At 51.1% G+C, this 20,726-nt stretch overlaps 1 protein-coding gene across 5 annotated transcripts in view; it reads left to right on the forward strand.

The window, feature by feature from the left end:
- The window catches only part of COQ7 (coenzyme Q7, hydroxylase), an 80,943-nt gene that overhangs the window by 5,455 nt on the left and 54,762 nt on the right, over nt 1-20,726 (forward strand). For 2 of the 5 annotated variants that reach the window (XM_016156998.2, XM_016156999.2), the window contains exons 4-6: nt 84-220; nt 897-965; nt 1,407-1,485. In XM_016156998.2, the coding sequence (XP_016012484.2) occupies nt 84-220; nt 897-965; nt 1,407-1,484 (284 nt within the window). In that variant the 3' untranslated portion in view covers nt 1,485. Of the gene's footprint in view, nt 1-83; nt 221-896; nt 966-1,406; nt 1,486-3,514; nt 5,573-6,337; nt 7,068-20,726 lie in introns of those variants that run through there. The other 3 variants (XM_016156997.2, XM_036225510.1, XM_036225511.1) reach the window with 3 other exon arrangements.

Here is a 20,726-nt window from a genome sequence, read left to right on the forward strand (position 1 = left end):
CAGGCTGACAGGCCCGACCTGACATGCTCCCCCTGCCGGCGGTATCATCCCATCCTTTACCGCTCTGGATTTGACAATTGCAGGCGCGGGAACCGCCCTCCTGGGGAAGGAGGGAGCGATGGCCTGCACTGTGGCTGTGGAAGAGTCCATAGCGCATCACTACAACAACCAGATCAGGACGCTGATGGAGGATCCTGAAAAGTATGAGGAGCTTCTGCAGGTATTCGACTCCGCTCCGGGACGGGGCTGGAAAAGGGGAAAGGGGCGCATGCGCAGTTGGGTAAGAAGAAAAACAGGATGTTAGGGAATGATGCGACCGTGGGAATGTAGGTCAGCGCCTCATTTTAAAGGCAAGCAAACTGGGGCGCAGAGAGCTGAGGCCTTGTGCCCCGGTCACATGCTCAGGCAGAGCTGAGACTAGAACCTGTGTCTCCTGACCTCAGGCCTGTATTCTCTCCACTCCCGATTATTGGTAGACCCTGAGCAGTGCTGTGGGCACACTTCCTACAGATTAAATAAACTCAGGGGTACGCTCAGGTAACTTTCCACAGTGGGTAAAAGACCTGTTTAATTTTTTTTTTTTTAATCCTAAATCAAGGGTTGGTAAACCATGGCCTGTGGCCGATTACCTTTTCTGTAAATAATGTTTTGTTGGAACATATTCGTACTGATTCATTCATCAACATGTCCCTGGCTGCTGTCCCCTTGCCATGGCAGAGCTGAGTAGTTGTGATGGGGACCATACAGTGTGTGAAACTTAAAGTATCGACTCTGGCCCTTTATAGGAAAAGTTTGCCAAGCCCTGTCTTATATACTAATATAAGGCTTTAGCCTCCAAAATAAGACATAACAGCGGGACAGTTGGCATGCTGACTTGCTTCGATTTCTTTAACCAGGTGATTAAGAAATTTCGGGACGAAGAGCTCGAGCACCATGACATAGGCCTCGAACATGACGCAGAACTGGTGAGGACCTGCCCTTACTGTTGGCTCCTGGTGCTGCGGGCACCTTACGTGGAAGGCGGAGGGGCAGGAAGGTTTCTGTTCCCAGGAAAATAGATTTCAGAGTGACCGCCAAAGAGAGAAAACCAAGAACCAGTGCACCGCTGTGACAGAAAGCGAGCAAAGGCCCTGCCCCGAACCGGGAACCTGATTTCTTGCCTCCTCCTTTATCTTTGTTCCTAGCAGCTTCGTTCCCATTCCGGTGAGAAACCAGATGACTCAGTGCTTAAGCATTCGAATCTTTTGAATAGATTTTTTTCCCCCCAAACTAAAAGGAATTGTTTCTTAGATCTTACTCGCTAGCCAGAGAAGTCCCAGCCGCGCTGCGCGAGGCCTGTCCCTCCCAGCTAGACGCGCACACGGGGCGTGCTCCTCCGCTCTGCTTACCGTCGTTGTCCCTCACAGGCTCCCGCGTACGCCGTCTTGAAGAGGGTCATCCAGGCCGGGTGCAGCGTGGCGATATATCTATCAGAAAGATTTTAAGGTATGTCCACTTTTCCCTGTCTATAAAAGATGACAGTCATTTAACGAGTGACATTGGCGGGAAAGGAAATAGCCAGTTGCCATCACCGAGCAGGGGCTGGCTGCCCAGCACGCACAGAAGCCGGTGCTGAGACGTCGGCTCTCGAGAAAAGGAAAGGCTTCGTGCGAGGTCCACCAGCGATGGGGCGGGAGGCGCGGCTCAGGTCGCCTCCCCCACCGGGGCGTTCTGGGCTCCGTTTAAAGGAGGAAGCGGGCGACGTTGTGCATATTCTGTAGTTCCGTTGGACCAGCGGGGTGAGAGCCGGGTTTGCAGGCTCTTGGGGATCACGGCTTTTCATGCGTCGCATGTTTGAATTCGGGGGCGGGGGTTTAGTATGTATTCCGTGGTGGATTTTGACCCAGCGACGTTGAAAGGTCATTGCAGAGTGAATTCATTCCCAGGTACTCATGTCCAGCTGTCCGACTGCGTGATCTGCCACCTTGGTACCTCTAAAAAACAACTCAGTATCTCATTAGAAACAGGACAAGGCCAATTTAGGCTGGTTTTGCAGTTATGTGAATATATTGTTATGCGAATTTTGTTAATAAGCTGCGAGAGTTTTTTAAATGAGACTCTCTAGTGTTGATTTTTTCCTGCGTTGCTGTATGCTGTAAGGCTGACAGTTCGCCACATGCATGCAAATTACGGCAAACGAAGCTGGTCCTTGTTTGTTCCATAGCTAAATTTTTCTTAAAATATCAAGAATGAATCATGAAAGTAACAGGAATCTAAGAGAAAAAATTTGAGTTTACTGGTAACAAAAGGTAATGTAAAGCACCAGAGCGTTTGTTATGGACACAGCAGGATGGTCAAGTTCGTCAGGTAAGTGGCAGACTGCCATTGTTTCTGTTTTGAATCGTGGATTGAGGGTGGGTTCCTTCCATCAGAGAATAGGCTGAGTTATGGATTATTTGCGAAATTGCATTATACTTTATTGAAATCTTTTGTGATTTGCAAAGTTTTAAATCATTTATGAAAAAGCTCGGTCAGTGGTTCTCCTCTCTGGCTGCACATTAGGATGTCCCAAGGAGCTTTCTAACAATTGTCAGATCGTCAGCCAGACATTCTGAGTTATTTCCGGTGGGGCCCAGGATCAGAGTGGTTTCCAGCTCCCCAGTGGTCCCAGGGTGAGTCAGGACTCGGAGCCCCCGGCCCAGACTGAACCCTGCTTTTGGTGAAGAACCACATCCTCAGGCGTTGCCTGCCACCGGCACCCTGTGTTCGGTCAGCACCGTGTGACGGGCGTGACTTGCCTCAGGGGAGTTTGGTTTTTAAGGACAGCGGGCACCAGGACAGTTTGGGTTAGTCCTCTCTTTTCCTAAAGCGAGAGTGAATTTAGTCTTATGCGATCAAGTAAATCAGTTGCAGTAAATTAAACATGGGGGAGAAAGTTCGAAGGCAGTGTGAGGGTCCAGACTCTCTTGCGCTAGGGTACAAACAGGCGTGTGTCGCGCTACAAGTCTGGTGTCGTGGTTAGCAACCGAAGAGCAAAGTTCTTATGCAGTTACCGCCTCAGCGTCTACATTGTCTCGTCTGTGTGCATTTTATGTCTTTTCTGTATGAGACCATGAGTTTCTGGAGGGCAAAATATCTCTTCCAGGCCCTGGTATATGGTAGGTGCCCATTTAAAAGAAGAAGAGAAGGAAGGAAGGAGGAGGAAGAAGCAGGAAGAGGGGAGAAGGGAGAGGGGCGGGAGGGACCCGCGTGTTTGTAAGCAGCTGCGGAATGGTGACAGCCGCCTGCTGGGCCGTTCTCCCTCTGCTCTGGGTGTCTCGATGCCCGGCCTCCCACGCTGCGGTCCTTGGCCCTGTGTGTCCATCATTTTTTTCCTGGTGTCTCCTTCCATCTTGTGGCCGATCCCATCACATGTGCATCTCCACCCCAGATTGCTCATTTTCAAATATCCCGCTTCCTGCGCGACCACTTGGAAGTCAGAGGGCATTTCCAGCTCCACCTGCCCCAGGCCGAACCTGCCTCCCCTTCCCCCTAGGCCTGCTCCCCTGGTGGCCTTCCCCATCACAGTTAAAGGCAGCTGCATCCTTCCGGTTCTCAGGCCAGAATCTCTGGAATCATCTTTGACACCTGCCTCTGCCGCGCTCCCATCCACGTGACCAGGCCATCGTGCGGCTCTACCAGATCCCTTCCACCGCTTTCCCTGCTGCCCGGCCCCCTCACCTCTCACCTGGATTATGTTAGAAGCCTCCTAACTATTCTTCCTGCCTCACGCTCATCCTCCCGCAGTCCAGAGTGATCCTCCTCAGACCACATGACTTCTCAGCTCAGAACCTCCCAGTGTCTTTTCCCAGTTCTCTCCGACTGAAAGTTACAGTCCCTAAAATGGTTTACAGAGACCCCGCGTGATCGATCCGGTCCTCTCTGACCTCATTCCCGCTTCCTCGCTCTGCTGCAGCCACACGGGCCTTGCTGTTCCTCAGAAATGCCCGGCAAGCTCCTTCCTGCCTGTGGCCTGTGCAGTGGCTGTCCCCCCCGCCCCCAAATGTGCCTTCCCAGATGTCCACGTGGTCAGATCCCTCACCAACTCCTTGCCCAGGTGCCACCTTTTAAAAGAGGCCGCGCTGACCACATCTTTAAAATCACAAACCCCGCCGCGTGCCTCGCCCCCTTCGCTCTGCGCCTTTCCCCCTCCGTAGCTCGTAGCACCGTCTGGCGTGTGTGTAATGCACTCGTTATGTTTCTCGTCTGTAAGAACGTAAGCTCCGTAGGGCAGGGATCTTTGTTTTAATCACTCACACATAATAGGTGCTCAGTAAATAGTTATTGATGGGAATGAATGGATGAATGAAGAAATAGTGCTTCCTTGTTAAAAGTCCTTTTCACATAACTGGTAATTCGAAATGACCCCTGTGTGCTTCTCAGCACAGTTCAGTGGGCACTGATTGTAAGGGTGCTACCAAGCTGGGCTGGGCCCCTGGGCCCTGGCTATACAAACTGTTTTGCTGTAAAACTCAGTCTTCCAACTGGGGGAAAACGGAAAAGCTGCTCCAGGAACCAAAGTAAGGCCATTCTCTGTGCTTCTTGCTGATGATTTAAAAAAAAAAATACAGGCTGGATATTCACATACAGAGAATGAGTGTGGACCCTATTTCCAGCTTATACAAAATTAACTCAGAATGGACTAAAAGTGTTAATGCTAAAACTAAAGCTTTTAGAAGAAGACGGTACATGTACGTGACTGTGGATTAAGCATCGGTTTCTTAGATACGATACAAGAAGCACATGCAACAAAAGAAAAAAAATAGATAAATTTGTACTTTGAAGAACACTATCACAAAAGTGAAAAGACAGCTCACAGAATGGGAGAAAATATTTACAAATCATATATCTGATAAGAGATTTGAATCTAGAATATGTAAAGAACTGTTACGACTCAACAATAAGATAAATATTTTGCCAATTAAAAACAGGCAAAGGGTTTGAATAGACAGGTCACCAAAGCAGATGTACAAATGGCCAATAAGCATTCAAAAAGCTCGACATCATTAGTCATTGGAGAAAACCACAATGAGAAGCCACTTCACACCCAGTAGGGTGGCTATAATTGAAAAGACAATAAATCAAAAAAAAAAAAAAATTTTGGAGAGGATGTGGAGAGATCAGAATTCTTATACACCGCTGGAGGATTGTTAAAATGTTGCAGGCCACTTGGAAAACAGTGTGACAGTTCCTCAGACAGTTAAACATAGAATTAACCATATGAAATAGTAACTCATCTCCTAGATATCAACCCATATACAACACTTATATATGAATATTCATGGCAGCGTTATTCATAATAGCCCATTTATTAGTTGATGAATGGATAACCAAACTGTGTTATGTCTATACAGTGGAGTAAGAGTCAGCCATAAAAAGAACAAAGTACTGACATGCAGGATAAGAGTGATGAACCTTAAAAATGTGACGTTTGGGTACAGTGTTTTTGTGTGGAAATATGGAAATAGTTCTAGAGACGGGTGGTGGTGATGGCTGCACAGCAATGCCCTTAATGTTACTAAACTCTACACATAAAAATGGCTAAAATGGTAAATTTTGTATTTCGTGTATTTTGCCGCAGTAATAAAAATAATTATGCTGAGTGAAGGGAGCCAGACACAGGGCCGCATATCGTATGACTCCATTTGGAGGAGATCTCCAGAACAGGCAAATCCACATCGACAGCAGATGGACGTGGTTGCCTAGGGCTGCGGGAGATGGGGAGACTGGGAAGCAGCTGCTAATGCATATGGAGTTTCTTTTTGGGGTGATGAACATTCCAGAATTAGATGATAGTGAGAATTGCACAACTTTGTGAATACACTAAAAACCACCAAATCGTACGCTTTAAAGTGATGAATTTTATGGTGTGTAAATCATAGCAATGAAACAATACAGGACTTACAGTTTCATATTATATTCGAAAGCAAATTTCGATCCAGCTGTCGAATGGGGACACACTTTGTCTAACGTACAGCCCTTCAAGCCCACAGAGCCCATAGAAGCCTCAATCAGCTAAGATGCTGGGGCTGTTTGTTGCCTTCTCATCCCAAAGCTCATTTTAAGTATCACAGTCGAGAGTCTTAGGCACATGAAGACACTTGGTGCAGTCCGCATTAAAAGCCAGCTTTGCTGCTGTCTGTTTAGCATCCCCTTCGGAATTGATGGCTGATGTCTTATCCTTCCGAGAGCTTCCAGAACAAGGCCAGAGAGATTTTCCGAATCCCCCTCTGATTGTTTTTTATTTCATTACAGCTTGTCCTCGTTTATTAACAAGGCGATCTTGTCTTTCCCTTGCTTTACTGCTCTGACCTTTCAGGGGAAATGTGATTTTAAAATTGGACACCATCCAAAGATGATGCCATGATGACAGAGGATGTTTTTCTTGCAAGCAATAGTTCCAAAGGTGTGATCCGAGCAATCGTTCTTTGCATGTGTTTGATTCCCTCTCTGCACCAAGTGTGGTCCACGGACCAACAGCAGTGGTATCCCCTGGGAGCGCGTTGGAAGTGCAGAACTTTGGACTCCTCCTCAGACCTGCTAAATCAGAACATGCATCTTAGCAAGATGCGGTTTTAAAGTATGTCCACAAATTCCTCGGTGCCCCTCTGTTCAGGGGAACCTCATGCTCCTTGCCGTGAGTGCGGGCTGTACTTAACGACTCGTTTCTGACAAACAGAAGGTCGTGGACATGATGGAGTGTGACAGCCAAGGCTGCTAGGTCATAAAAGACATTGCAGCTGCCACCTTTCTCTCCATTACCCCTCACCTGAGGGGGGAGCCAGTCACCACGTTGAGGACACTCCAGCAGTTCATCTGTGGAGAGGGTAACACGGCCAAGAACCGAGGCCCCGTGCCAACAGCCATGTTTGTGCCACATCGTGGAAGTGAATCCCTCAGCCCCAGTCAGGCCTTCAGGTGACGGCAGCCAAGATCTTGACTGCGATGTCATGAGAGACCCGGAGCCAGACCAGCAGCTAAATGACTCCTGAATTCCTGCCTCTCAGGCGACCGTGTTAGATAATAAATGTTTGTGGTTTTCAGCTGCAGTTTGGGGCTGATTTGTTATGCAGCAATAGATAACAATCACACAACACTTCCTGGTGGTTTGGAAGTGAACTTTGAGGAGCACTGAACTAGACTATGAACTGGAAGGCGGAGACTGGCTTGGTCATTTCCATGTCTTCAGAGCCAAGCACAGTGCCTGAAACTCAATACATTTTCCTTAGACTAAATACAAAATTAAATTGCCCTATTTTAAAAAGTTAAAACTTTTTTTTTTTTTTGTAATAATGCATCCACGAGGTGAACTAGTCCAACAGTACTAAAGGGTATTTACAGTCACAGATGAGTCTCCCTGTAAACCGCTTGTTGATTACCAGGAAACCGACCTCTTGCCTTATTTCGTGATATAGTTAGCTATCTGCTACATAAGACACTACATTTGTTTTTCTTTTTTCCCTTCCAAAAGTAATGCTTGCCTCAAAATCAAACAACACAAATTACATCTAAACAAGAAAAAAGAAAACACCCCTTCGAAACTTATTCCTAAGAAGTCACCGCTATTACTGATTCATTGCGTGCCTTTCCAGACTCTTAAAGAATCTTTTATCCATAACACTCGTTTAGGTTTGTGTTGTTCCCTACACGGAATGATACTGTGCATCTCGGGCTGCAGTGTGCCTTGTTCATTCAGTGACCCGTGTGGCCATCTTTCCAAGTCGATAAGCATCGATCCACCTCATTCTCCTAATCGGCTGCAGAACTCTCATTTGACAGCAGAGCCACAGCCACGCGGTGTCAGCTCCCACCCCGCTGAGTGTAGGTCCTAACTGCTGCACCCCGGAACTGAGGACCGCCCCGCGACCACGGGCCCTCCTCGCCCCCCCTGTACGGAATCTGCCAGGCGCTGCGGCAGCTGAACTTAACCACTAAAACGCGGCCCCTTCTTACTTCCTCTGTCCCCTTGTCAGCGGACGCTTGGGTTATTAACAGCCTTTGGGGACCTCTAATGCGTCATGGGGGCCACCTTTGAACATGGTTTCTATAGAATTTCAGGAGAAGGGATCCCTTGGAGTTCTCAGCCCTTTGGGAGCTACTGTACCTCCTTGAGAATGTGTCAAGACCTCTGGGCTCCCACCCCGGGCCCCTTTAGGGGTTTCCTTAAGACCTTGTGGTTTGAGGGGGAAAACATGACCTTTCCCAAAAGAAGAAGGAAGGACACCTTTCCTCAAAACCGCCTTTTTCTGGCCCTGCCTCAGCTCAAAGTACTTTACTGTTGAATACATTTTCCAGGGTTTAAAAGGCCACTCGCCTTCCGGACGTGCTTCCTCCCAGTCTCGCCCCCGGAAATGGCAGCCCTGCGGGGGTCCTTTGATCCTGGACCCTGGAGGAAGGTGCGCTACTGAGCGCGCCAAGGGCGAGGAAGGTTGCAGGCTTCCCGGGGCCGCCTGTGGCCACCAGAGGGCACCCTCAGCCCAGCGTCCGGAGTCCTGCAGACACGCTAGTCATCACAGTGTCACAGGGACAACGCCTGGCGAGCAAGGTCGGGGGAGTGCCCTGTGTTGCGATGATCCGGCCCCAGTAATCCCACCTCCTGCTCTCTGCCGTTGGACGGCAGTGGAGTGTGAGGTTTGCACATGGCAAGATGCGGAGGGCTCGGCTGGCTGCCGCGTCCTCTGCGGGGCCACTGATGAGCATCTTCATCACGGAGGAGGCGTTTTCTCTTTCAGAAAAAGAGAGAGGAAAACACAGAGGAGCCGATTGGTCGCTGTCTAGCGGTACCACATGGAAAAGCCCGCGCTCCCTGGGCCCACCTGGCCCACACCTTTCTCAGATCCACGTGCTCTGCCCTTCTGATGGCCCTTCCAAACTTCATCTGTCAGATGATGTCATCCCACACCCTGTCCTACCCCTGCATACCCCAGCGTCCTGCCTTGGTATTGCATTCTGGCACCGCGTGGTTTCTGCTTTCCTATACCATCTCCCCAACCTGGCAGCGAGCTTCTCAAAGCCAAGGGCCATCCCCAGCCCCTGGAGCTTAGCAGGCCCTGAGCTATTCTTTGATAAACGAATCTAAGCTAGAAAAGAAAATTACGCAGGCTCATAACATGGAACAAAATGAATCACAACAAGTAATGACAGATGCTCCGATCTCGATGAGCACTCCTAGAAACTTCTGGACGAAAGTATGTAGTGAGGAAGGGGGGTCAACTTTGTGATGTCTCTCAGTCCTCTTGCCCATCTGCACCCCAAACCCTGCATGAGCCTGATGAATAGCACGGTCATAACCATGTCTCGATCCTTCTCCCTCATAATGCTTTTTATTTATTGCTGCTGTGTTGTTTGTGGGGGGAGGGTTGTTTTTGTTTTTTGGGTTTTTTTTTTTTTGAGAATTTTTCTTCATATACTTCTTTCCTTTTCTTTTTAAAAACCTGTTACGTTTCCAGTTAAACAGAATTTCCTAATGCTTAATCCTAGAAGTCTTAACTAGGCGTGCACATCAGAATAAACTTTTGAGATAAAAAAAAAAAATTACAGATGCTCCTGCTCCCGCAGTCCACCGAAGCAGACGCATGTAGTTTAAAAACTCACACAGGGGCTCGGCGTGCAGTCCTGGCTGAGGCTCGGTGGCTTAATTCCGCAAGGGCTTCCTTTTCAGTCTGGCCACAGATAGATGCCCTTCCCGGCTTTCCGTCCTCCTTCCCGGGCTGACTCGGGGTTTCCATTCTGTCCCACTTTTCCTGCACTGTTTTCTGCTAAGACATGACTCGTTCCGAATTTCTCCAGCCCATCCGGTGTGGTGGCAGCTGGAAACATGCTCCAGTCCTGATCGTCTTCATCTGGCGGAAACAGCGGTGACAGCAGTGCCCCCCACTCCGCTGAGGGGAGCAGCCTTTATGTTTTTCCAGGTGGCTTTATTGAAACGATAAAATATCGCGCGGTGATTCCACCTTTTGCACTCGCTTGCTGGCTATGTATGTGCGTGTGTTTAAATGAGGCGATGTGGGCATCGAAAGATTAATTATCTCAGTTATTTGGTTACTTTAAGGGAGCATATTATTCTACGTGCTTAAAAGAATTTTAGGGCGTGAAATCCTCACTCCTCCTTTATATCATTTAGGGGAGATGTTAAACGACTCACCTTTCCTTCTAACGAGAAGCTATCAGCTCTGCTAAAGAAAAAGCCAGAGGTCATTTTCCTCTGGTATGGTCCGATACAGGAGAGCGAACCAAACACCTGGCTTCTGTCTCTCTCTCCTCCCTCTGCTTTTAACAGTGTCGAAATTGGGTTCCCAAGGACGTGGTTCTGGAGCGTAGCGGTTAGGTGAACACGTCTGCTTTACACACAGAAGGCCCTGGGTTCGCGCCCCAGTGGAGCCACAATCCATGGTCTACAGCCACGCCACCCTGAGCAAGCCCAGTGTCTGATCTCAGAAGCTAAGCAGGGTCGGGCTTGGTTAGTAGTTGGAAGGGAGACCACCTAGGAAGACCAGGTGCTGTAGGCGTAAATAGTAATAAATAATAGTAAAAGAAATTGGGTCCCCAGTGGTCCCCAGTGGCAGTGGCCCTCCTCATGTACGGCAGCAGGATCACTGTAGCACTTTATACATCACCTAATACCCGTCTCCACGAGAAGGGTGAGCGTCTCTTCCTCTCTTCTGAAGAAGAGAAAAAACTTTGCTTCCTCACGTTCATGGCACGTGTCCCTTCCTCACCTCTAGTCTCCTTTTGCTCCAGTCAGGTCACATTCCTGGTCCTTGACCAATCACCATGGCCCAGGGAATTGTGCTCCCATGAGCCAGCCCTGGTCACGTAGCTGCTCCTAAAGCCGATGGAGTGGGGACAGCTCCACCCAAGCCACGTGGGCTCACAAAGGGAGGCAGAGCCCCACTGCCTTCCAGGAGAATGGGGAACGGGTGTCAGGCAGGTCAAAAGGTCTCATGTCCCCTGGGGCCAGGATGGAGACAGAGCTTGAGTGGACATAAATGGGGCAGTGGCTTCAGATGGACCGGATCAGAGACGAGACCGCGGGGCCATTGCTATAGCTCTCCCCCTTGAGGTTGGATGAGGATCTGGGCTCTTGGTGACCAAGAGGCAGTGTGGTATAATGGTCCAAAACACCTGGGTGTGAATTCTTCCTCTGCCACTTACCAGGTGTTACCTAACCCCTCCGTGCCTTAATTTACCCACTCGTAAAATGAATGCACCTGGGTTGTCATGGATGAACCCGGACACATGCTCAGTCATAGGAGCTGGTCACAGAAGGCCGTGGATTGTACGATTCCATTTACATGAAATGTCCAGTGTAGGCAAATCCATAGAGACAGAAAGTGGATTAGTGATCACCTAGGGTTGAGGGAAAAGGGGGTCTTCAGGGGTGATAGCTAAGGGTTCAAGTCCCATCATCAGACTCCACTCAGTTACCCCATCTCGAGCGCCTCTCTTTCCGGATCGCACAGAAAGCAACTCCCCTGAAGAAGAGGACGACTCGTTGGCTAATTAGTCAGGTGGACATGTAAAGTTGACTAGTGATGGTCAATTTTATGTGGCCACTTGACTGGGTCACAGGGTGCCCACAAAGTTGGTCAGACATTATTCCAGGTGTTCCTGGGAGGGTGGTTTTGGCCGGGACGAACGTTTCCGTCAGGAGATTGAGTGAAGCAGGTTGCCCTCCCTGGGGCGGGTGGGCCTCAGCCAATCAGTTGATGGCCTGAACAGAACCAAGAGGCCGACCCTCCGGAAAGTGAAGGGGATTCCTCCCGCCCCGCCGCTGAGCTGGGACTTCGGTCCTCTCGTGGGTCTGGAGTCACCGCCTTTCAGACTGGCGCTCCGCCGTTGGCTCTCCTGAGTCTCCAGCTTGCTGACGCAGATCTTGAGACTTGTCAGCCTCCGTAATCATGTGAGCCAGTTCCTTGTGAGCCGTCTTTATGCATACACATCCTGTCGGTCCTGTGTCCCTGGAGTACCCTGACTAATTAATACAGGACCTGAAGGAAAGATGAGTCAGTGGTGAGCTTCAGGCTGAATAAGTAGGAAAACAATCAGAGTTTAGGACAGAAATAAGGAAATCATATCAAGGGAAGTGACTGGTTTTGGAAAAATGGTTTTCGTTTTCGTTTTTGTTTTTTTTCATTCACAAATATTTATTTATTCAGTATCTGTCCTGTGCTGGATAAAGTGCCAGCCCCTGGAGCTTAAAGATCTACCCAGCTGTGTGAACGAGAGGCCAGAATTCAGCCTTCTGACTCGTTCTTCTTTCTCACCCCGCGCATCGAATCCATCCAGATCTGTAGTTTGACCGCCTCGAATCGCTCTCGAATCCGTTGCCTTGGCGGGCAGAGAGGGCTTTGTCGGCGTCCCCACCCCATCCTGCTGGAGCATTTTGCAGTGACTTCACTTAGGGTTCAGGATCATGGATCTACTTGAGCTGTTTGAAGAGTTTTTGTACGTGAAATGAGGAAATAGAAAGTCAACTGGTATTGATCCGAGCGTGTGGGCGCAGCATCCCCGTTTCCGTGTGACCTGAGGCATAAGGATTTGTGCTGCAAACGATGTTAAGCGTCTGTTAGGGGCAAGACGTAGGGCCGGGAAAAAAATCTGCAACTTTTCTGTAAAATGCCATAGTCAAAACAAGGCCTACAGTAGAGGGAAGATGGGAGGTGAACGAGAGCCACAGAGTGGGGCGAGGGTTAATCATAGAAAATAACCCCGAACACACACGGCCGCCTGGTTCCTGGTCCCTCTCTTTGGTTACAGCAAGTCGTGCCCAGTTTGGGTCTTGCGTTTTTATTGGTGCGGATCAAACACCTGCTTCATATTAGGATGGTCCAATGGGGCTTCTCAGATGAAGGAAGTGTTGTTCGAGGCCTCCAACAGAATGGGGTGCTGGCGGGGCGGGGGGGGGGCTCCCTCACCGAGGGTCAGAAATGAAACACATCAAATCAAGCCCCAGGTGACTTTGCGGAAGAAAAGGGAGGTAGATTACGTGCCGCGCACAGCCCTGGGGCGACGGCAGGCTGGTAATCCATCCCTTTGATGCCTGCACCGCGTCACGGGCCACTTCCAGCCGCAGGAGAAAGCCTGACCTTTGGAGAGGGCTGTAAAAAGAGCTCGTTTCACTCCTTTCTTCACGATGTGGTTTTAACAAAGGAGGGAAAGCGAAGGGCTTGTGTGTTCCCGTGAAAGGCGCACAAAGGCGCCTCAGCATTCTGTCAGGCCGGCGGCCAGAGCACCAGGCCACGGATAAGGTGCCGCTCAGGGCCCAGGCAGCCTGACGCGGCCGGGTGGGAACCTGGCAGTGTGGCCGTCAGCGGACGGGCACCCTTTCGGGCCAGGGCTCGAGAGCTTCGGAGCCTGAGGCCGCGGTATCGGTTGTGCAGGCTCCCGAGGACGCGGCAGTCACACCTACTTCAGTGATGGGCTCGGGCGGGTGGGACGAAGGGTGTCCCACCCCCCAGTGAGTCTCGGAAGCCCCGGTTGACAGAGACGTTCCAAAGGATGACAGTTGCTACGGCTTGCAGAGAAAGGGAGCGACTTGCTCATGCCCTCCCATCCCTTCCGGTGCGGGGATGGGACGGGGGAGCTTCCCGAGCCGGCAAGGACGGCGAAAGGCACGCACTGTCCACGATATCCTTGAAATCACTTCTTAAACCTCCCAGAAAATAACAGCGCTATGCTGTCTCCCGCAAGCGCCATACTCCTTGGTGATTTTTCCCCAGGGCCGGAGCCCATCACCCGGTTTCTCTGGATGAGCTTTATAAGTAGTTGTTTCTTGGGACCACGTGGAAGGGAAATAGCCGTCTTTAAATGCCAGTCGCACCCAGCAGGTGGGGACTGGGGCGGAGTGAGGGGACAGCGGCCCATGCCCAGTGTCGTCTGAAGCTCCTGGGGGCGTGTGCTGGGCAGACTCAGTGGCAGGTCCCACCGTGCCCCTCCCATCCTCTCTCCCCCCTCCCCGCCTCCGTTTCCTGCGGTCGCCTCTTTCCGCCATGCGACGATTTCCATCCATTTCCACACGTTCCGCCTTCGTCTCCAAGTGTTTGTTCCCGAACAGTCTTACAAGCACAAATAGCCAAATTGCGAACATTTGGGGGTTTGGTTTTGGGATGGGGCTTCTCTTTTTGACCCTAATAGGAAAACTATGAGTGGTAGAGATTTGGATGCCCGTGAAGAGATATAGACAGCACCACAAAAGTGACCAGTATTCAAAACCAGGCGCCTTTAACAGACCTGCTCATCGTGAAATTAGCTTGTTACCACATTTCGTGGCATCTTTTCTGAAAATCTCCGCAGCCTTACCCCATTTCTGTTGAAGGCAAAGCAGACCCTCATGTGAAACACACCAGGGCTGCCTTCTTTGCCAGCCTGACTCTCGCTCCCATTGCCATGGAAATCGTTTATTTCCATGTAGTGGAAGGATAACAAAAGATAGGCCAGGAGCTCAAACGGAATCCAAGGGAGGGTGCTATAGGCTGAATGACTCTGGCCAACCCGCGCCCCCCCCCCCCGCCCCACCCAGATCCACATTGCAATCTGGCCTCCAGTGTGATGGTTATTTGGAGGTGGAGCCTTTGGGAGGCCATTCAACCATGAGGGTGGAGCCCTCACAAACGGGATTAGTGTCCTTGTAAAAGGGACCCCAGAGAGCCAGCCCCCTTGCGCCTCCTGCCATGCGAGGACACAGCCGGAAGGAAGACGGCTGTCGGGGAGCCAGGAGGCGGACCCGCGCCAGACTCTGAGCCTGCCGGCGTCTCAGTCGTGCACCCTCCAGTGTCCAGGACTGTGAGAAGTGTTTGTTGTTCATAAGCCGCCCAGCCGATGGCATTCTGGTGCAGCTGCCCGAAAGAGCTGGGGCAGCATCCAGTTTCGGAGGACAGCCGTTGCCACCGTTTCATAGAGATGGCCTTCGGGAATCTGGGGACAGCATTCGGAAGGAAGGAGACCCTCCTTTCTCGCACGCCCCTTAGAAGAGAGACCCAGACCAACCTAAATACAAACGGGCTTAGCCACAGGCCCGGCTGGATCCAGCCGCTCAGACGAAGCCATCAGCACGTTCTGTCTCTAGCGTCTGTGGTCCTTCCCTCCCCCAGCAAGCCTCTCCCCAGCGGTAGCCAGGTGCCTGCCAGCATCTCCAGGCCCGCAGCCCAATGGACCAGCAACTCTGATGGAGAAAGGGCTTCTCTTTCTAAATTGTCCAGCGAGAGTCCCAAGATTGACTCTGGAAAAAATTGCAAATGACCTCAATTTTTTACAGCTCCTTCCACTGAGAGGTGGAATTTATCACTCCATTCCCCAGTTCTGGGCTGGATGTGTAAGTCATGTTGACCAGGGGAATGGCAAAGGTGACAGTGGTGAGTTCCAAGCCCAAGGCTCAGCCTGCTTTTCAGGCTTTGCTCTGGGTTTCTTTGCAAGCTCCTGCCACAGAAGCAGGCCTGGAGCAGCCCGCTGGAGGCCGAGGAGCTACGTGGAGCACAGGCATGCAGTTCCGGCTGTCCTTAGACAAAGCAGCCTGTGACCCACCGGACACTGAGTACGCCGTCCTAGACATGCAACTCTGGGCAAGTCACCAAGAGACCACAGAGATCAGCTGAGTTGGCCTAGAGCAGAACTACCCTACCACAACCCACAGAATGGTGAAAAATAATAAATGTTTGCTATTTAAGCCTTTACGGTTTGGGATATTTGTTATGTAGCAAAAGCTAAGAGATGCTTATGGATCAACGTGGGTCACCTTCTCCCTCTGAATCGCGTAGCAAGCAGGGGAATACTATGCTTTCGACAGACAGGCCTAGGTCATGTGTCTGCTCCTGGGGTTGGGGGTGTGGGCGGTGCCACCCTAATCGAACAACTGAGAGCTGGCAGGAAGGTCCCAAGAAGAATCAGGGTATCATCACCCGAAGAGAGGACGGATCCCAAGGAAGCAGAAATCGGAGGCACCCACGAGAACGCCCTTGCCAGACTGCCGTGAGTGGGAGTGCGCATTGATGGCCTCGGTCCTGGTCCTCGCTGACAGCGACGCCCGGGACAGCACCGCCACTTGGCCGTTAAGTCCAGAGACTTGCCATGGCGCGGCGGCGAGGCGCCCGTGTGCGAGCCGGGCGCGGCTGACTCTCGCTGTCGGTCCCCGCTGCTCCTGGCCGTCTGGCTTCGGACGAGCTTTGTCATCCCTCTGAATTCCAGTGTCCTCGTCCGTGAACTGGGAGATGGCATGAACGCCCCTTCCCAGTGGCCGTGAGCACTGGTGATAACACGTTTGGAAAACAATGCTTGACGCGTAGCAGGGGCTCAGAAATGTGAACCGTGTGGGCTGGGGGACGCGCCCGGGTGCCAAGAAGCCAGGTCTGGCGAGGAGGTGGCAGAATTTTCCACGGTGCCACCCCGGGGTGAGGGAAAGACGCTTCCCAGCGGGGGTTCTGGGGTTCGTCTCTGCCGCGCTTTCTCGATGAGTCTGTTTTCTTCTTTCCGTACCAGAGAAATGTAAACCCCAAGTGGTCCTTTTTTGGGTGTGAAAACACAAGGACCTTGTGGGCTTTCGATCTTGCTCTTTTGAAAGAGCAGTTCTTCCCCTCCTTGGGGGAACGACGTCCTAAGTGAAATGTGCGGAGCGTGCGTCGCATGGGGGCACCCCGCCAGGACATGGTCTGTCCTCGCTGGTTGGAACACCTTGACTGCTGCGTCCTTAGACAGATGATCACAGGACGTCTCAGTGGGGCTCGGCCCCCCTGCAGGCCTGTCATCTGTCAGACCGCGGGGTCGGCGTGCCGGCTGCCCTTCCCCCCAGCCCTTTAGATTTTACAGGCCAGTTAAACGACTTCAACAGATGTTTATAGAGTGACTCTGGTGCCAGACACCGGGGAGATCACAGGACGCAAAGCAGACAAAGCCGTGCCCACATGCGAGTGGCAGACGAAGTGATTTGGAAGACCTAGGACCGCCCGCTCTTCATTTTGCTAAGTCAGGCCTGGAGGAGGGAAAGCCGCCTTCCATGATGATCATTAATGTCCGTTTCTCCTCGGAAGAAAATAGTTATTTTAACATCCAACGGAATGGAAGGGCACGCTCTTAAAGGACAGAGCTAACCATATTAGAGCCATCTCGCATGCACATTTAAGTGGATGAGGTTTGGCTACGTGAACAAACACGCTTCGGGGTGTGGGAGAGCACTTTGAATAGCGCGGACGACTAACGTCTCTTTACTTTAAATCGCTGTGCTCACGGGGCCGATCTCAATCTTGCCGTCGTCTCCCGCTGTCCATGTCACTCAGCCGCTGTCGTTCACTCAGCTCGGCCCATGAACGCAAACCAGCGCCCTCACTGGGGGCTCTGCTGTTGAAACTTTGGTCTCGATGAGAAAAATCTGACCGCGATAGCCAATGAGAGGCAGAGTATCAGTTTCCAAAACAGCAGCTTCCTAACAGATTTCCAAACGTGTTTTTTTTTTTTTCTCTCAACATCATAGTAAAAACATTTTTTCTTCCAAAACGAGCCGAGAAATCTGAACAGCGAATACCACGTGGCGGCCGCCGAGACGCCGCCGTCCCCATGCCTCCCTGCCCTCACCAGCCCCGCTCGCTTTCCGGTACATGTTCAAGGCAGCCGCCGAGGCCAGTCCGTGCGCCGCGCCCCGAAACTCCTCCGCCCGTGTATCGCTCCCCGGAACCCAACGTGCGTAGATGGTTTTTTGAGAGAAAGTTGCGGTACAGCGAGGTGCGTCAGTCCCAAGCGGACTGCTCAGTGAGCCTTGACTGATGTGGGATCCAGACCCCGGTGCCGACATAGTAAGGGCCCCTCAACCCAAGTACCTTTTTCTTCTGCCACGTGCTGGCTTTGACATGTCCTCACGCTGTAAGAGGAGGCTCCGCTGTAAATGGGGCGTTATGAAACATTCCCTTCGTGTGTCTTAATTTGATCTTTTTTTCCCCGGACCCTGGAAAACGTCATCCAGGGTCCTTTCGGAACCAACTGACTCAGGGCGGTGTGAGGGGTTGTTAAAGTTATCAGCATGGGAGCTGTGGGTTCAGATCCCAGCTCTGCTGCTTGCTTGCCCTGTGACCTGGGACAAAGTGCCCATGCCTCAGTTTCCCCATCTACAAAATGGAGATAAAAATAAACTTCCCTTTTAAGGTTGTTCTGTGAGGCAAGGGCTGAATGCGTGAAGTCATGTGATGTGCTCAAGGCGAGCATTGCACAGGGCAGGGGTAAGCACTCAGGACACCCGGGCTCCTGTCTCCACGCTGACGGCAGGGGACAGAGAAGGGGGCGGTGGGGGGGGGGGCGTACCAGATTTGTTAACTTTGTACACAGCGGCTCCCTGAACTCGAGTTTTATGCTCCATTCAGTTCTGAGGCCCTTCTGGCCCTGTTGGTCCTCCAGTCAGAAATTAAATGGCTGTCAGGATTCTCACCATGACATCACTAGACAGTGTCGGCGAGAAGTCTGTGTCCAGAAAATGACTCAGACTGGAAGAGCCGGAGCAGGTAGGGAGTCGGGCTCCTTCCGCTTGTGTTGGGTTTACGGCGTAAATCTCACGGCCTGGAATTTAATATCGCTCTGTTTTACTGGCACGAAACTGCATTACAGACTCATTAGCTGTCTCAGCCCTTCATCTCTGCCAGACCAGAGCTTGCCTGTGACTGATGCCGGCTTCATTATTCATGACTCTCACATAAACAGTCGCTTTGAAAATGGAGACCAGGGTAGAACATTCTCTAGTGAAAAGCTCTTTATCAACACAGGGCTATTTTGCTGGACTTCGGCAATAAGATTTAGTCATTCGTTATTTCATTCATTCAGTCATTCAGCAATTAGTAATCGAGTGTGTGCAGGATAGATATGGTCCCTGTTCACAAGAAGAAAAGCTTACAGTATATTTAGAAATACATTTAATTAGTAAGTACACAAATAATGAATCACAATTAGGATAGAACTGACCCAGCGGCAGCCCGTGGAGCAGATGCTGTGGGCCGCCTGCTACAGCAGAGACCGATGACCATCCCCTGAAATTTGTTCTCTTTTTCCCCCATAGTAATAAAACCCTTATTGTTAGCAGGATACCTACTGTCTAGGGTAATGAGTATATTTCCCAGCCTCCCTTGCCGTTATTACAGGTAGCCATGCACATTCCTAGGACCAATTCCACTACGTAGAAGGGCATTTTCCCACACCACCGCGCGACTCTTGGACACCGGCTAGGTGTCCTCCGGTTCCGCTCACTTCCACGTCGCGCCCTTGCTTTGTCCTTCTACCCTTTCCGATGCCGATTGCAAGTCCGGGTTGTCACCTTTGCATCTGACCAACCAGCTACAGGTCAGGATTCCAGTGAACTCCCTCTTCGGGGCCGATTGACTTGTTAGAGAGGCTCGCAGAACTCGGAGAAACGTTTTACTTACTAGATCACCAGTTAATCACGAAACGATGTAACTCAGAAACAGCCAGACGGAAGGGAAGCGTAGGGCGAAGGGTGGGGAAGGGGCTTGGAGCGTCCGCGCCCCCTCCAAGCACGCCGCCCTCCCCACAGCTCCACGTGTTCACCAACCATAAGCTCTCCAAGTCCTGTCCTTTCGAGTTTTTGTGGAGGCTTCATCACATAGGCATGACTGATTAAATAATCGGCCGTTTGGTGATTGATTCGACCTCCAGCCCCCTCTCCCCGCCCTGGAGAGTGGGAGGTGGGACTGAAAATTCTAACCTTCTAGTGATCAGTTATCCTAGCAATCAGCCCTGAACCTCAGATGCCGATGGAAGAAGAGTTACCTCGTTGCCATTACAAGAGACCTTGCTCCTCTCATCATTGAGGAAACCCCAAGGGTTTTAGAAGCTCTGTGCCAGAAATGGGGACAAAGACCAAATATATTTTATTTACTATCGCACCGTGCGGCTAAGTTCTGGCCAGTGGAATGCGCAGACGTGGAATGTGTGGCTCCAGCACATGCCTGTCCTTTGTCCTTTTACTCTTTCCCATGGGCGAAAATGCCATCTTGCACTGTAAATGTCAGGGCGGTACGTAGGCGTGGCGGAGCAAGGAGGGGGAAGGAGCCTGAGTCCCTGACACCTTTACTCTTTGGACCTGGACATAATGCAGTTCTAGGCCATGAAACCTGCAGAAAGGTCTGCTAGGGGATTTCTGCGAAATATTTCCTTGTTCTAAAATAGAGATCCATGGGACACAGCCACCGCTGTATATATAAAGTTCCAAGCATAGGTCCGTCTTCTGTGTCTGGATGCGATGCTTGGAACCGTGGCGGCCATCTTGTAACCAGGAGGAGAGCTGTCTCTAGACGGTAGAGCAGGAAGATCAAAGGAACCGATGGCAGGGTCGAGCCATTGAATCAAGGAAGCCTGGAGCCATGACTTCCAGTTCGTGAGGTTGTCACATACCCTTGCTGTGTAAATCAGCTGAGTTGGGGTCTTCCGTTACTAGTAACCAGGAGCATCCTAACCAAACGGCATGGCGTACAAGGCTGGGACCAGATCCCCAGTCTCATCTCTCAACCTCCTCCCCGTCAGAGAGCCCTAACTTCAGACCTGCTGACGTCTAAGCCATGCTCGTTCATTGTCCAGGATTCCAGGCATGAAGGGACTTCTGTAGTGTTTGCCCTTTTCTCTCTCCTTAGTCTAGCAATTCATCCTCCAGAATCAGTTCAGCAGAGACCTCCCCCAGGGGGTTTTCTGTACTAGACCCACTTTATGGGCCACCCCAGATCCAT

This window comes from Rousettus aegyptiacus, unplaced genomic scaffold (genome assembly GCF_014176215.1).
Source record: "Rousettus aegyptiacus isolate mRouAeg1 unplaced genomic scaffold, mRouAeg1.p scaffold_m13_p_8, whole genome shotgun sequence".
In the NCBI taxonomy this organism is placed as follows: domain Eukaryota; kingdom Metazoa; phylum Chordata; class Mammalia; order Chiroptera; family Pteropodidae; genus Rousettus; species Rousettus aegyptiacus.